Here is a 15,505-nt window from a genome sequence, read left to right on the forward strand (position 1 = left end):
AATCACTATGTTCACCCCACTGTCGCCTCTTCTCTTTTAAATCATGCACGCACCACACCCCGCACTCCCACCCATCCTCATCGCCGGCCCCCCATCCCTCCCCTGCGCCACTCTACCCACATCCCTCCCCCCTCTTGCACTTCCACCTCTACTCGCAGGCCCAGCATTCCCTCGCCCATGCATACCCGCTTGGTAAGCACTTGGTGCTGCGGGTGTTATAGGTCGGGTAACGGAGTTGTGGGTGCTGGGTGCGCGGAACGGAGAGGCGCGGGCGGCGGCCCAGGAATCGAGGGAGAAGAGGGTGGTGAAGTAGAGGGCGAGGAAGGATAGGATGGTTGAGGGTGGGCTAGAGGGGGAGGGGGGTTAGTAGTGGGGAGGGATTGAGAGGGAGAGGGAAAGGGAGAGAGATGAGGGGTGCGTACTTGGGGGTTGACATATTGGGCGTGCGTGCGATTGCGATGGTGGTGGCGGTGGATAGGAAAGTCGCCTTGTCGTGTCGTCGTGTCGTCGTTTGAGCGTGCATCGCGACAGGTCGCGTTGCGTTACTTGCGGCGGCCGATGATAGGACAGCGGCATGTGCGGGTGGATCCCGTGCGTCGCGCTAATGCATGCAGGACAAAAAGTACCTGGCCAAGTTTGATATCTTGCGACTTTTCTACATCGACATTGTGTCGCGCGCCTATTCACCATTTTTCGAGGTTATTTATGAACGGACTGGAGGGAGTAGTTTGTGATTGTTGTTACGACGCTACCTATTGACTGGAAGGCGATATCGGGAAAAAGATGGGACGTTCTAATGAGTCGTCCTACGAGAGAGGCGAGTCTAGCAAAGTGAGCCGTGTTGAACTTCAAACGAAATTAATCTCTGACCCGGCCAGAAGCGCAAATCGTCATCTGTTGTCGTGCATCAAAATTCTAGCAAAAAGAGAAAAGGCGAAGCTCAAGAACAGGACGTACAAAACGTTGATACTTCCAAGCCCACTGCCGTCTTTAACCCCACCAAAGGCCGTGACTGGACCGTGACTATTGCCTTACCCGGTAGCTGGACTCTGAACGCCAAGAAGCCCGATCACAAGACCATCCAAGTAGGACGCATCGCCCGCGCAGCCGCCATCTACTGCGTCGATGAAATCGTAGTCTACGACGACGACCCAAGCAACATCGACACGCGCGTCGTTGATCCAAAATACATGCGCAAAGGCCGCAGCAAGCAGGAGGTCCTCGACGCCATCCTCGAACAAGACGAAGCCTGGCAGAATCCAGACCAATTCCTCTACCACCTGCTGTCCTATGCCGAGTGTCCTCCGCATCTCCGGTATGACGCTGAAGACCCGCAGTTGAGCATCTTCAAGGAGCACCAGAATTTGAGGTGGGTGGGCAACCTGCCGAGCATGGATATGCCGCATCATCTGCGCAGTAACGAGTGGTGTCGGTACCGCGAAGGCGTGTTTGTGGGTCCCGTGCCGCCACCCGCAGCACGCACATCCAAGAGCAAGAAAGCAGCGAAGAAGACACAACCAGACGAACAAGAATACGCGTATGTCAAATGCGGCCTTCCGTTCCCGATCCGCGTCCCTGTGTCCAAAGAGACCCCGGTCGAACAAGGCATGCGCACCACGATCCGCTTCGCAGACGAACATGAACCGCCAAACTGGCCGCACTTATCGGAGCAGCAATGTGATGAACTGGAAGCTACAGCATGCGCAGCGAGTCTGCCCCGCGAAGAAGGAGGATATTATTGGGGCTATACGGTTCGTCGCGCGCCCTCGATTAGCGCCGTGTTTTCAGACTGTGAGTTCCCGGACGGATACGACATGTCGATTGGGACGTCGGAGCGCGGGGAATCGGTTTATGAGCTTTTTTCTGGAAACAACAACAATGCATCTGCATCTTCGGGTACGGACAAAGTGCCAGAGTCGTTTAGGCACTTGCTCATTGTGTTTGGTGGCCAGGCGGGTATCGAACCAGCGGTTGCGAATGATCCTGTGCTCAGGGAAAGGGGGCTGGACAAGGCGACGGCGAGGGATCTGTTTGATGCTTGGGTTAATTTGGTGCCGGGGCAGGGGAGTAGGACGGTGAGGACAGAGGAGGCGGTTTTGATTGGGTTGGCGGCGTTGAAGCCTTGGATTGATGGGATGGGTGAGGGTTAAGGATAGATCATGTGGTGTGGTTTTTTTGGTTGACGGACGGGGACGGTATCAGTGCTAGGTTGGTAGAATCTGGTTGTTCCCTTTTCTATTTTGTTGGATCTATGGCTATGTGGTGTTTTGGTAAAAAGACGGGTCTACAAGGTATTTTTGTGTTGATTGGTATCAATTATTAAAGTATTTGGTAAGGTACTTATTGCTGGTAATTCGCAGCTATCCCTTCTTGTTGTTTGCTCTAACTTCTGGAATAGAGACAGAGATACTAGCTACACGAGCAATGTAGAGCCAGAGTACATGCGTTGGATAGTGGGCGTGCGGTGACAGTATGACATGCACGTGATTGCCTCTGGCATGATGATGCTGCTGGGTTTGTACTGAGGATTACTTCATCAGATGACTGCTGGGTACTGCAATATCATCCCATATTTTTTTCTCACTACGTTATTGCTCCTATGACACCATATCGGTCATGCCATGCCCTTCTCCTATCACTGGTTGCAGGTGTTGAACGTACCATGCAGACATTAACTGAGAAATGGGGACTTCCTAGTCGACAACTCTACGTGAGTCATTGACCTTGATATAAATAGCAAGCGAAAGCCAAGACACACCAGTGTCTGAGCGACAGCCGTATCTTCTGGAAGAGAAATCGTTCTTTACACAGTAGATACTAGAGTCACTGACAGAGCTATCAATTTTTCCACAATCCATTTCTACAAATTGTTTATACAATAAATTCACAGTAGATCTAGCGATAGCTCCGTCCATTGAAAACGATACACGAACGATGCTATGAATGCATGCTTAAAGACAACTCCGGCCCCCCTGCTTTCTCAACCCCGTATCCGCATCGCGGCCTTTTCCCTGCCAATTCACACGTCTACAAGGTACCCTCGCCCAAGCACCTTGGGAGAGGCACTGTGTCGCCAATGCAGAGGCCAGTAACACCATCAACCCACTCCATGGTGTCGTATTGCTTCGAGGTGAACGAGTCAGCCTGGTAGTAGGACAGCTCACCATCGCCGCCAATGGTACCAGTCCAGACGTTTCCGCTGGCGCGGTCGGTCCAAGGGTTGGTAACGAAAGCACCGTACTTGCCCTCGGGGACGGTAGCAGTGAAGGTCTGCGTCTGCGTCGTCGACCACGACTGGGTGTAGTCGACCGACATGGCGACCTGGAGGAAGTCCTTGACCAGAGTCAAAGTGCTGCTCATACCGACGGAGATACTGTTGCCGACGGTGAAACCAGCGGCAACGGCAATGGTAGTCGGCGCTCCCCTGGTCACCTGGCTGACCTGCACGTCCCAGCCGAGGAAACGCGAGTTGGGGTTGGGAATGATGATGCTGGTCTCGCGCTTGTCGTGCTTGCTGGGCTGCAGGTCGGTCTCGTTGCCAGAGAAGTGGTTGTCGAGGAGGTAGGCGGGCTTGGGAGGGACGACGCCCGACTTGCGAGCAGCTTCCAGCTCTTCAAAGTCGGAGCGCTTCATCACGGTGTAGCGACCGTTGCCGTGGAGGATAACGTCATCGATGCCGATGTTGATGGGTGCGGGAGCAGCCGCGACCAGAGCGGCGCTGGAAGCGAGGGCGAGGAGAGGAGTGAAGTGCATGGTGGCTGATGTACAGATTATGTTCAACGAGTGTGGGAAATGTCACAAAAAGAGTGAATGAGCGACTGTGAGATGGTGGTGATACAGACTCAGTTGCCCGGAAGACTAGCAGTACTTATTGTCGAGACATGCTGACGGTGTGGCACCACTTTGTCCGTCGCGGCGGTACTATTCATCGTCACTTGTAGCCTGAGACGCGATCTGCAGAGTTCAGTATCCTTTCTGGAAAGTCGAGCTGAACAAATTACTTGGCAGGAATTGATAAGGATCAATGGTGGTGGAGTGCTCGTATTCACAGGATGTACTCAGGTGCGAAGCTGATTGGCCGCATAGTCGTTCGGTGATTTGTTGTCTCGAAACGGGAATAGGTAGTTCATGCCTAGTACACGAACGTACTGTAGTCGGCTGTTTCTGCAGCGGAGCCCTGCGTGTCCGATATTAATTCATGTGGTCCCTTGCGTACTAGAAACACGGTGGTTTCGTGGTTTCGGGCCGAAGCGCATGACGTGCAAATAGGTTCCGGGCTCTCGGCACCCACTGCAATAATATGGGGTATGGGGGTCTATCCCCTAACAGAACGCCTTGCTCTGTAATCCGTTCGGTTTACTTGCCAAGTGGAACTGGAACTGGGTTTATTCGCGTGTTCTTGCGCGGTTCGTAAATGCCGGGGTGGCCCGTCCACGTTTCACGACCAAGTAGCATTCGCCACAATTGCACCGAGAACGGACGAAGGATGCTGGCTGTGCTGTTACCAGCTCAGGCGATGACTACCAAAGCAGAGGAAGGGGTACGTACTATGATGTCTTTTTTGACTATTTATCCCGCGTCTGCACCTGATTTTCAAGGTCATCAAACTCCTGCTCTTTGAGTCTTGTATATACCCACTATCCACACTCGCTTTTGTCGTTACCCACGCTCTTTACAATCGCTCTCAAGCATCAAAACATCATGCGTTTCTCCATCGCCGCCTCCGCTCTCTTCGTCCTTATGGGCTCCTTCGTCAGCGCCGATCTTCACAAGGAAGGCCTCTGCATCGACAAGATTGGTGGCTCCGCCGTGTACAACGCCGACGCAACAAAGAAGGCATGCGACGCATACTTCAACCGCAACACCGGAGACAAGCAGTGGGACAAGTGCCCTGACTGCAAGATGGTAATGCACCCGATTGATGACTACTGGATCCTGAAGACTGACAAAATGCAGACCGAAGTCGGCAAGCTGAACCTCTGCCAGTCGCTAGAGAACCACATCGGTGGTGACGAGCTGAACTACTACTGCAAGCAAAACGGCGCCGGTGGCTCATTGGCATCTTAAAGATTCGGACAAGAGGATTGATTTCTGTAAATTAGGGAGATGTTTTAGACTCTTTGTCTTGTTTTCGTGTTGGATGGACGCTGTCTTGTTGAACATTCTTGGGCATGGCTAATGTAATCCGATAAATGCAATGCCTGCCGCATGACAACTTCCATTCAACTTGTTGTTCTTTTTCGAGTAACTCGACGTGCATGCTGCTGTGATTCTGCTTGAGCACACGTGCCTCGTGCTTGATCTGAATGCCCGGGCGTGATCAAGAATCCATTGATAATCAGCATTAGTCGCTTTCCTCGAATGCAGGCTCTCAGTCTTGCTGCGCGCTCTAGATCTTAGCCTGTGAAGTAGCCCTGAAAATGGTAAAATTCCATCGCGGGAAATGCACATACATGCCCTTGCTGTTCCGGATGACGACCTCGTGTACTGTGAGACCAACCAGTGTTCCAGCGGTTTTACCCGTCTGTCCATAGTCTGAGGGTGAGACTTCGACATCCTCGCCTCGCTTGAACCTGCGCGAATTGTCATCGGCGAAGGCAATGGTCTCCGGTGTGGTGGCAGCGTCGAGAGTCCTTTTGCCCATTGTTTCCCCATTTAGCGCACTTGGCTTCGGTAGCGTCTGTTTCTTCTTATCTACTTCTGTCGCGAATCTCTCCATCCACGCAAACACCTTCGGATACTTCTTAGCATTGAAGTGCTCTGCAGGAAGACTGTCTTGCATGTTTGGGTCTGCCATCAGCCATTTGAAAGGCCAGACAGCGTCGATATCTGCTAGCGACGGCTCCGGTGTGTTTAGGATCCAATTTCTACCATGGGCAAGGAAAGTAGTCTCGAGCATATCGAAAGCTTGCTGCAAATTCTGCGCGCCTTCCGGTCGCCCGGCCTCCATTCCTCGCGCAATGAATCTTCCTCCCATGAGCTTCCGGCGATCCTCGATGAAGGCGTCATTTGAAAGAAAGCTTCCCTCCTGCCAGTATGGCATCATCTTTACGGCATTGGCAAAAATGTCACCGTCGATAGTCCAGCTTTCGAAGAGCTTCCTGATACCAATATCGGCTGGCGTGGCGGGTGAGAGGGTACTTCCAGGGTACAAAGACTCTAGCTTGGAAATGATCAATCGAGAATCACAGTATACATCCTTTCCAATAGTCATGATAGGAATCTTTTTGTAGCCAACGCCAATAAATTCAAGATCCGGGCGTGGCATGAATGCAGGTTGAATCTGAAACTTCCATCAGCAAGCCGGCCACAATTTCCCCAATGGTACGCACACATTCGTCGTAGGGTATGCCGCGAAGCCATAGGTACCATAGCACTCGGTGGGGGAAAATTGAGCCTGCGTAATGGAGCAATATTGGTTTTTCCATAGGCGCCATTCTGAGAGCAGAGAATAAGATACTGTAAGAGCTTGCGGAATGGCTCTCTGTCGTCGATGGAGTGGGGCGCAGTTTATCTAGCAGGAGCGCGGGACGAGCCGTCTTTCAGTAGGTGACCCCATCTCATGACGTCAAGTCTAATTCGTCCCGATCGACGTTGCGAACGGAGGATCATCAATACCGTAAGGCGTCGAAACAACGCGGCGGAGTTGCTGCAGTATTGGATGTTGCGACAATGATCGAGTCAGCTGGTGCGAACAATGGGCAAAGTGCCTCGGCACACAGTATTCGGCAAGCGTCCAGGGACCCACTGTTTGATTTCTGGTTGGCCAGGGATTTGTCGCTAGAATCGCATATATGGTGATACACACGTTCCTATGTTGTTATTGCGTTAACCTGCCCAGAATTTTGTATACCTGGCTATCGACAAACCATTCCTTCACTATGGTTACATGGATCTCAAAACCAGGCGAAGGTGTCGCATGCTTGGCTGCTATCTAGCAACTCACATACTGTATTGTGCGAGTTTTCGACAGACGCTGCAACAAAGAATCTGGCTTGAAATTCTCAAGTGGTGTTGTGAGAATGATAGAGTCGCATTGCGCGTCAAAACCAGGCATGATTTACCCCAGTGTGGACGTGAAAGGGATGGAAATACCTCGCACGAAAGCACTCACACAGCTGTTGGCCACAGCACTGTTGATGCTATCATCGTTGGTATTCTCGTGATCTCGGCTAATGGAGTCATGGGAAACAGCGAGAGACGTATCGAAACGGACAGTATTGACTGTTCCGAGCTCTTCCTATCCTGTAATAAGCTGGCACCAACTGTTGCCCCAGGCTCAATTCTTTACCCAAGACGAGCATCTCTTGATGTACGGAATCCTTCGTCGATCACGCTTTGTGAAGACCATCCAAGGTCGTGAGAACGAGTGACGTCGTGAACTTTCCATCTTGGGTCACAGCGATAATGGCGGGTACTATAGCCAGAATCTATGGAAGCGTCGTATTGATTGTAGCTTCAGTCTGAAAAGAGAATACATTTCCATGCTGGATGACATCGAGCGATAGACCCTTTAGGCTACCGTCGAGCCTCACTAGCTACAATCACGTGCAGTAAGTATATATCTTCCCTTTAGGTGTTAGAACGCGGCCCTGCACTCCTACACCAGGTGACTAAAATGGTACGTATAATTAGTACACCATGCGCACGGACCCGAAAAATACGTCGCCATACAAGCGGCCCAGTAGAATTACGTTGCATGCGATGTCAATGTTAAGTCCAAGTATTTCGCTTCAGCTCTGTCATCTTGCGGTCAGCAGTCTATAGATCCAATCACAGTGTTACGTTGTAGGTTTTCCGGAACGGGAGTTTGCAAGATGCCGGCGCCGAGCTAGGGGCATTTTGGGTTTAGAGGGTTGGTAAGCACCCGGAAAGCCGTGCAAGTTTTGTTGCAGGACTACGGGGCCCGGATTCTTGCTTTGGCGCGAAGAGCGAAGACCTTCCGCTTGTGAATGGGACATTGTGAACATGCTCGGACTGATCTTGTCCATAGAGAGCTTTCTTGATAAATGTTACTAAGCATTGCTAAGCCGCAAGTTTGAGGATGAACATATCGATCTTAAAGGCCTCTGACTCTTTCATACAAGTACTGCTTCCTTTCGTTCATCCCAGGCACCTCGAGTACGATTCATTCTTGTTTGAATGCACTACAGACATCTTGATCACTCAACTTCCACCAGTGCCGCTACAACGAGAACAACAACAACAACAACAACAACAACAACAACAACAACAACAACAACAACAACAACAACAACAACAACAACAACAACAACAACAACAACAACAACAACAACAACAACAACAACAACAACAACAACAACAACAACTTGAAATATGCTTTTCGTCAAAACCTACCTTATCACCGGAGCCAATCGTGGCATTGGAAAAGGTCTCACAGCAGAGCTCCTGCAGCGACCCAACACGACCATCATCGCTGGTGTTCGAGATACGACTAAATCAGCAACCGTCCTTGAAAGTTTGCCTGCAGCAACTGGCTCCAAGCTTGTCATTGTAAAACTTGACTTGCAGTCTGAAACAGACGCTAAAGACGCGGTCTCACAGCTTGCTTTGGAGCACGGGATTACATCGCTCGACTTCGTCATCTCCAACGCAGGTATTGCCCATTCCGGCACAACAATTGCCGAGACTTCAAGCGATGTCCTTCGCGAGCATTTCAACACAAATACTTTTGGCCCTATGCTGCTTTTCCAAGCTTTAAAACCGCTGCTCCAGGCAAGCCAGAACGGCAAGCCCGTTTTTGTCGCAATTTCAGCTATAATCGGCAGCATAGAATTCCAGAAAGCTTTTGCGAGGTTCCCGTCAAGCCCCTACGGCGCCAGTAAAGCAGCTCTAAACTGGTTGGTGAGAAGAATTCATTTTGAAGAGCCTTGGTTGACGGCGTATGTAACACATCCTGGCTTGGTCTTAACAGAAATGGCTGCGAGTATGACGGGCTCAGACAAAGAAGCTTTGGCCTTGGGTGCCGTCACTGTTGACGTCAGCGTTGCTGGTATGCTGAAGACACTCGACTCGGCGTCGAGGGAAATTGGAGGCACTTTTCAGAACTACGATGGTACCACATTGCCCTGGTAGACATCTGCATTCATGTTTAGACATAGCTTGTCCTAAGGGACAACTCCTATTGCTGGAAATGTATCTGTCGTCAGGCCTGGCTGACGATATACACTATCCTACACCATGGTCAGTAGTTCGCTCATCACACGTACCTTTTGGTTGCATCTATGACGTAGCACTACTCACTCCATGTCAACAATATGCAAACATATTGTGCACGAAGAGCCCCTCACTATATCCTACCAAAGGCTTAATTTTTAAATGTTATTTCAGTCTTGTAAATATTGTTATCGTCTCTGTCACGGTAACCACCGTAGTTCAAACGCAGTAATCACAGTATTGACAACTGCTGCAAAGAGCACAGTAAGAACAATATCTTGATATAGCGGGTTAGATTGGGAGTTATTTCTTATGGAAGAATACATCTTCGACGCCTTAGAAGCCAGACTTCGTCATCTTGAACTCGTCTAATAGCGCCGAAGCGTAAGCAATTTTCGTTAGCCAAGCGGACTGGCAAATTTCAAGCAAACTCCTTGACGTCATAGTGATTATATTTCGAAGTATGTGGCGACAGATGCCCCGTTCATGAGCCACAGGGGTCACAATGATTTGCCTGATTATGATGCTTCGTTCTTCATATTTGCCCACTATGCTGCGGTAGTCATTTCGATTTGGTATTATTGAATAGACAATCCCGATCGTTTTCATACATTGGTCACACTGCTTTCAAGCGCCAAAGTAAAGGGATCTTATGCTTGGGCAGGTGTTCACTTTGCTTGTTCTTTCGTACAGATATACGTTGCCATTCCTCCTAAAAGCTGCTAGGGCCCACGAATTGTTGCTTTGTCCGCATTCTTGGGGAACGTTGATCCTAAGCCATGACAAAAGAACTCTTCTCCAGGAACTCCTTCAAACCCACCAGCTTTTCATCAAGAATCTCATGACTCTTCTCCAACCTCTCTCCCCCATAGTAACCCGGGTTCTCAATGAACAAATGGTTCTGTAGCAGTTCTTCAGCCATAAACTCTGGCAAGAAGCTCTTGTAAGTATTCTCGTCCACTTGCAAAAAGCTAGTCTTTTTGCCCGTCACTTTGGCCAACTGATCGAGAATCTGGATTGGAGTGTAATAATCCTGCGCTCCAAAGATGCGAGCCCCAAGGACGGATTGGCGATTCTTGATTATGGACTTCACAAATTTGCCTGTCCACTCATTAGCAACCACAATTTCTTTGGGTGACCCTCAAGGTGTCATCTTACCAGTATCGCTCTTTATGTCAATGAGTGGGAATCTTGCGTCCCTTCCAACGGGAAGTGCCCAGGTCAACACACCATCCTGACCTGGTCGTATCATCGTCTCGAGATTGCTCATGAAGTAGCCAGGCAAGTAAAAGGTGGCTGGCTCGCCGCTATCGCGAATGTACTGCTCAACATCCGCTTTGCTATCAAAGTGGGGCACATGGGTGAGACGGCCGCTGCTCGTCTTCGTCACATTCAAAAGCGACGAGAAGATGAGATGCTACACTCCAGCATCTTTGGACACATCTGCGACGTTCTTTCCCTGGGTGATTTCGGTGTCAGAGCTGGCACTTTCCCAGTAGTTGGTGACCAAGAAAACAGTGTGAGAGCCCTTGATTGCGGCTTGAAGACTGTCCTTTGAGTTTAAATCTGCCTATAGTCGAGGTTAGATATATTGTTCGGATAAGCCAATCGAGGTCGACTTACTACTACCATCTCGACACCAGCTTTGGCGAGCGCCTGGGCGACAGGCTTCGAGGTATCGCGTGTAATGCCACGGACCTTAAACCCCTGTGAGAGTTCGGGATCCTTGAGGAGCTGCTTGATGACAGAACCACCCTGGTTGCCTGTGGCTCCGAATACAGTGATGATTTTGGACATGTTCGCAAATGGTTTGGTTGTTTGTGTAGATTGAGGGCTGAGAAGAGAATTGAGTGGTGTACTGGCTTGACTGTGCGCGATATAATGAAACGAGCAGTTGGCAAGGCCTCCATTTATACTTTATTGTGCTTGCTATCTTCTCTTGCGAACGCAATGCCTAGCTCCAACTAGCCCGCACAAGTAAAGGCCGAATTCCAACATAGAGTGACTAGCCTCTAACACATCCCGTACGTTAATCTAAGAACGATGACAAAGCTTGTGGTCATGTTGAATTGGTATACTAGCTGACAAGTTTCGGCGCGAGTTGAGCGCGCACCGTGACAAAGCACCCGGAAGTTTTGGTTGCCGACATGCGATCGGGCCGACTGCTGGAGTTGTAACACGACACCATTAGTAAGCTGTGCGAAACAGTACGCTTGAAACAACACGACAACAGCGAGAACTTCACTTATTAGAATTAATGTAGTACAACGCGCGCAAAAGGTTCGCTAGGTACGGCTTCTAACTAGCCAGCACTTAGAAGTAGCGCCTACTGCTGCTGAGGCGTTATAGCGACACTGTGGCCCCGACAGTCAACCTAGTCAGTCCAACGTTTACAAGAAGACCAAGCAACCGGGCCGGCATAGTTTTACAGACCGTAATACACAACGTGTACCCCAGGGTAGGAGAGCTAAGCAGTCAATCAATATACTTGTTGAAACCATGACATAGAATATAGACATGTGAGAGCGGAATACTGCCGCAGCAACTTCAACGTCGCGCTGACATATCCGTTGGATCTTTGTTGAATGATTTGCAATGAATCTTGGCCTCGATAAATTAGGAAGAACACAAACAGGGGATATGAGGATTGTGTATTATAAAAGAATGAGATGTCTGTTACGAATAAATCACTACATCGACTTCTACAACTCTCGTCATAACTCCATCTTTTACACTATTAAGCTTGCCATTGTTAAAGATGAGGTTTTATTCTGCTTCTGTGCTTTCGGCTTTCAGTCTCTTCAATTCTGTTCGCGGCGATGGTAACAAGCTCTCTTGCTAATGCTGAGGACACTGCACTAACATGCAACAGCTGTTCCATTTGAGCGTATGAGTTTGAACGATACGGTAAGTTGACTTCGCTGCTAATGAATGCAGTCTTGTTTTAGCTAATACTTTGTTACGAAGGCACTTCTCATTGTGGATATCCAAGTTGGGCTCTTTCAAATGGTTCGCGACGTCGACCCTACCGTCTATCGCCAAGCTGTGATGGCTCATGCTGAACTTGGCAACGTCTTTGACCTTCCCACTGTCATCACCACTTCCACCGAAACAGGTTCGAACGGTCCTGTTCCGCAGGAAATCCTTGATATGTACCCTGAAGCTCCTTATATATCGCGGCAGGGTGAGATCAAGTAAGTTCACCCTCAATATTCATCCCCCCCTTTTATCGCTACTCTATTGCAGTAAGATTACTAACTTCGCTAAGTGCTTGGGATAACGCCGATTTCCGTGCTGCCGTTAAAGCAACCGGAAAAACTTCATTTATCATCGGTGGCATCGTGACTGATGTTTGCACAGCGTTTTTAGCCCTCTCTCTCCGCGCAGAGGGCTATACCGTCTTTGCCAACGTAGAGGCCTCAGGCGCTTTATCTGAGCTAGCTAGTACTACAGCTAATAGGCGCATGGAAAAAGCTGGCGTACACTTGGTCACCTTATTCGCCATCGTCGGTGATTTGATGCGCTCCTGGTCTACATTCCCGAACCCAGAAGTTTTGGTGCCTTTCATGAACAAGTATTTTCCAATTGCTAGCATGTTAGGAGAAGGCCACGACGCGGCTATGAACCTGACATCAGCTTAGAAAATATTGCTCTCTACCCTTATTCTATATCACTCATTACATTCCTTAAGTATACCTATAGACAATAAACATAACTTTCATTAACATATTTTACCAACGAGTAACGCATATAATAGGCTAGAGCCTAGTAAGCAAATCCTTGCCTTCACCACAAAGGTTAGAGTTTACTGCCTATATTACGACGTTCTAACGCTATAGGGCTTAGCCACAGACAGGCAAGCCACTTGCGGCCCCTCATGCAGATCTGGCGTATGACGGCTTGCTTACATCCCCAAGCTAGAGGAACCGGTGATTGGCTGGACACATCCACGATACATCTGCCCACCGGTGTCAACTCCGCCTGGAAGATGCTCCTTATATGACGCCACACAACCAGGGTAGTTCACATACCTTAAGTGAGCCGGGTTCTGGCTTTGATTATCGCATCCTTTACCCCTCACTCATTGCTCCCCACAAACATGCCTACAATCACACTCTGGTTTCTCCAAGCATCGAGATGCATACGCACTGCATGGCTATTGGAGGAGTTGGGACTTGAATACAATGTCAAATTCTCTGAAAGAGTGGATGGAAAGGCGCCAGAAGACTTCAAGCTTGCATCAGGCAATCCTTTAGGAAAATTCCCTACTCTTCAAGATGGTTCCTTGACTATATTCGAGAGTGGCGCAATAACGGAGTATGTAGCAAGTAACTACACTGTCGTCCGGATCTTAATTCGAAAACAGCTACCTATGCGAGACGTACGATAAAGAGGGCCGTCTCCTGCCACATGATCCCAAAGAGCGCGCTAAGGTCCGCCAGTGGATTCATGCTGCAGAAGCCACTTTCACGCTCCACGCTCTCGCCATTCCCTATGCGCGCTGGCACATACCCAAAGACGCACCGGAAGGACTCCTTGAAGCGACCGAGAAGGGTATGTCGGCTAACGTGCGGAACAATATGTCTTGGCTTGAGACCGAGTTGTCACTCTCTTCAGGCAAGTTCATTTGCGGTGAACACGTCACCGCCGCGGACACCATGATGCAGTTCTCAGCCGAGTTCATTGTCGCGAGAGAGCTGGGGACGCAGGGCAAGGAGTATCCTAACGTCAACAAGTGGTTGGATGCTTGTAAAGAGACCGACAGCTACCAACGCGTGTTGAAGAAGACAGGGTATCAGATTTGAAAGCCCTAACTGGTGTTAGTACACCATGGGAGCGGCTATAAAACCTACCATCTAATTAAAGAACGGCGTTAGTTGTCGTGCTTTGATCCAAATTGCTCAAGACACATTCCAAGGTTGCGCTCAACAAATAGATCGATGTACAACTGGTTTTCATAGACTTGGCGGGATTCAGGCGTGTAAATACATGTACCTAGGTACGTTTCACAAGGTATCATATTGGTCTCTACTGCCTAGAACAGGTGAAACATGAGATAGAGTTTATAGATCGATACAGTGGCCTCGCTACGATACAGCAGCACACCCTTTCGGGTTTAGGCGTTGAACCTGCTTACCCCCGCTAGACTACTGGTCGTCCTTAAGCCCCACCATTGCCAATGAATCCTTCCAAAGCCTTGCCTCTCCTTCGGCGTCGTAGGCATGACCTGCAAATCCCTCGCCTGTGATCTCGTGTTTATCGTTACCACGAACAGTTTTTCCACAGTCGGCAAGGTATTCTCCGCCCTTGTCTTCCCATTCCTTTCCGATTGCAGCCCATACAGTCGTTGCAGCGCCCTGCTCTGGCGACTTCATCATCTTGTACACCTCCTTGTTGCTTGACATGCTTTCGACTACCTTGGGGTCCATGTATTGCATAAGGGCCGTCGCAATCACACCAGGGTGGACACTGGTTGCATGAAGCCCTTTGGATCTGTATCGCCTCTCAATCTCGTTGGCCATGTAGATATTCGCAGTCTTAGCTTGCCCGTAAGCGACCCAATCGTTGTACTCAGTCTTTTCAAAATTGTAGTTTCCAGATTCGTTAATCGAGGCGACGTGATGGGCCGAAGAAGAGAGATTGACAACTCGAGAAGAGAACTCAGGGGTGGCGCTAGCAAGGAGAGCTGGCTTCAAGAGTTCAAAGAGAAGGAAGTGAGCGAGGTGGTTGACCCCAAACTGCATTTCAAATCCATCCTTGGTCTTCTCGAGCGTCTGGACAGCCATGATACCAGCATTGTTGATAAGAATGTTGACTTGGTTGTTCGACTTCTCGAGGATGTCTTTGGCTGCGCGACGCACACTTTCCAAGGAGGTGTTATCCATCTCGACGAGCTCAATGCGCCCTGGCTCAAGGATATCCTTCAGAGCAGTATGAGCTTTGTTGAGGTTTCGTGCAGTCAACAACAGCTTTGCTCCCGTGAGAGATAGGGCGCGGGCAGTCTCAATTCCTATTCCAGAAGAAGTGCCTGTGATCATTATGACCTTTCCGACCAGCTTGCCCTCGACTCCCTCATCCTTGATGATCTGGAGTGCAGTCGGACGAGCGTCTCCTGGTCCGGAGGGGTTGGCAAAGGCTTCAGCGTATCGAGACATTGTGGTTGATGGATGATTTCGAGTTTTTGGGAGCGTGGTTGATAGTAATGGAGGTGATGATGATAAGATTTTGTGATTCATTTTTCGAAAGAAGTCGCCAACCCTTTATACTCCTGTCTCGACTGGTAGTCTACAGAGTTCCAAGCTAAGAGCGCTTATCTCCATTACATGTC

General features: G+C 49.6%; 9 protein-coding genes across 9 annotated transcripts; 4 read left to right on the forward strand and 5 right to left on the reverse strand.

Moving 5' to 3' along the window:
• Positions 1-36: 36 nt before the first annotated feature.
• ACET3X_005603 (uncharacterized protein) lies at positions 37-519 on the reverse strand (the record flags this gene model as incomplete). The annotated part of the gene is made up of 2 exons (XM_069451826.1): positions 423-519; positions 37-346 (listed from the first exon to the last, which is right to left on the reverse strand). The coding sequence occupies exons 1-2, from the start codon at positions 434-436 to the stop codon at positions 37-39; spliced, it is 324 nt and encodes a 107-aa protein (XP_069307647.1). The 5' UTR covers positions 437-519.
• A 151-nt stretch (positions 520-670) lies between these two features.
• On the forward strand, positions 671-2,443 carry ACET3X_005604 (uncharacterized protein). The gene is made up of 3 exons (XM_069451828.1): positions 671-831; positions 879-2,349; positions 2,399-2,443. The coding sequence occupies exons 1-2, from the start codon at positions 784-786 to the stop codon at positions 2,148-2,150; spliced, it is 1,320 nt and encodes a 439-aa protein (XP_069307648.1). The 5' UTR covers positions 671-783; the 3' UTR covers positions 2,151-2,349; positions 2,399-2,443.
• A 426-nt stretch (positions 2,444-2,869) lies between these two features.
• ACET3X_005605 (uncharacterized protein) lies at positions 2,870-3,869 on the reverse strand. The gene has a single exon (XM_069451829.1). It carries the CDS (start codon positions 3,751-3,753, stop codon positions 3,028-3,030), a length of 726 nt encoding a protein of 241 aa, XP_069307649.1. The 5' UTR covers positions 3,754-3,869; the 3' UTR covers positions 2,870-3,027.
• Positions 3,870-4,701: 832 nt separating this feature from the next.
• Positions 4,702-5,067, forward strand: ACET3X_005606 (uncharacterized protein; the record flags this gene model as incomplete). Its single annotated transcript, XM_069451830.1, has 2 exons — positions 4,702-4,905; positions 4,957-5,067. 2 exons carry the CDS (start codon positions 4,702-4,704, stop codon positions 5,065-5,067), a joined length of 315 nt encoding a protein of 104 aa, XP_069307650.1.
• Positions 5,068-5,389: 322 nt separating this feature from the next.
• On the reverse strand, positions 5,390-6,437 carry ACET3X_005607 (uncharacterized protein; the record flags this gene model as incomplete). Its single annotated transcript, XM_069451831.1, has 2 exons — positions 5,390-6,283; positions 6,333-6,437. 2 exons carry the CDS (start codon positions 6,435-6,437, stop codon positions 5,390-5,392), a joined length of 999 nt encoding a protein of 332 aa, XP_069307651.1.
• Positions 6,438-9,949: 3,512 nt separating this feature from the next.
• ACET3X_005608 (uncharacterized protein) lies at positions 9,950-10,974 on the reverse strand (the record flags this gene model as incomplete). The annotated part of the gene is made up of 4 exons (XM_069451832.1): positions 9,950-10,278; positions 10,336-10,550; positions 10,599-10,747; positions 10,801-10,974. 4 exons carry the CDS (start codon positions 10,972-10,974, stop codon positions 9,950-9,952), a joined length of 867 nt encoding a protein of 288 aa, XP_069307652.1.
• A 330-nt stretch (positions 10,975-11,304) lies between these two features.
• On the forward strand, positions 11,305-12,879 carry ACET3X_005609 (uncharacterized protein). The gene is made up of 4 exons (XM_069451833.1): positions 11,305-11,999; positions 12,050-12,084; positions 12,145-12,371; positions 12,446-12,879. The coding sequence occupies exons 1-4, from the start codon at positions 11,936-11,938 to the stop codon at positions 12,816-12,818; spliced, it is 699 nt and encodes a 232-aa protein (XP_069307653.1). The 5' UTR covers positions 11,305-11,935; the 3' UTR covers positions 12,819-12,879.
• Positions 12,880-13,276: 397 nt separating this feature from the next.
• ACET3X_005610 (uncharacterized protein) lies at positions 13,277-13,982 on the forward strand (the record flags this gene model as incomplete). Its single annotated transcript, XM_069451834.1, has 2 exons — positions 13,277-13,494; positions 13,544-13,982. 2 exons carry the CDS (start codon positions 13,277-13,279, stop codon positions 13,980-13,982), a joined length of 657 nt encoding a protein of 218 aa, XP_069307654.1.
• A 235-nt stretch (positions 13,983-14,217) lies between these two features.
• Positions 14,218-15,440, reverse strand: ACET3X_005611 (uncharacterized protein). The gene has a single exon (XM_069451835.1). The coding sequence runs from the start codon at positions 15,411-15,413 to the stop codon at positions 14,325-14,327; it is 1,089 nt and encodes a 362-aa protein (XP_069307655.1). The 5' UTR covers positions 15,414-15,440; the 3' UTR covers positions 14,218-14,324.
• Between the last annotated feature and the right edge of the window lie 65 nt (positions 15,441-15,505).

Source organism: Alternaria dauci, chromosome 4, assembly GCF_042100115.1.
Source record: "Alternaria dauci strain A2016 chromosome 4, whole genome shotgun sequence".
Lineage (NCBI taxonomy): Eukaryota > Fungi > Ascomycota > Dothideomycetes > Pleosporales > Pleosporaceae > Alternaria > Alternaria dauci.

Bases quoted from the DNA above. Each gene is read 5' to 3' on its own strand.
- ACET3X_005604 (XM_069451828.1), top strand. From the start codon at position 784: ATGGGACGTTCTAATGAGTCGTCCTACGAGAGAGGCGAGTCTAGCAAA. The intron at 832-878 runs GTGAGCCGTGTT...TGACCCGGCCAG, and splicing joins AGAGAGGCGAGTCTAGCAAA to AAGCGCAAATCGTCATCTGT.
- ACET3X_005611 (XM_069451835.1), bottom strand. From the start codon at position 15,413: ATGAATCACAAAATCTTATCATCATCACCTCCATTACTATCAACCACG.
- ACET3X_005605 (XM_069451829.1), bottom strand. From the start codon at position 3,753: ATGCACTTCACTCCTCTCCTCGCCCTCGCTTCCAGCGCCGCTCTGGTC.
- ACET3X_005609 (XM_069451833.1), top strand. From the start codon at position 11,936: ATGAGGTTTTATTCTGCTTCTGTGCTTTCGGCTTTCAGTCTCTTCAAT. The intron at 12,085-12,144 runs GTAAGTTGACTT...TTTGTTACGAAG, and splicing joins GTATGAGTTTGAACGATACG to GCACTTCTCATTGTGGATAT. The intron at 12,372-12,445 runs GTAAGTTCACCC...AACTTCGCTAAG, and splicing joins TCGCGGCAGGGTGAGATCAA to TGCTTGGGATAACGCCGATT.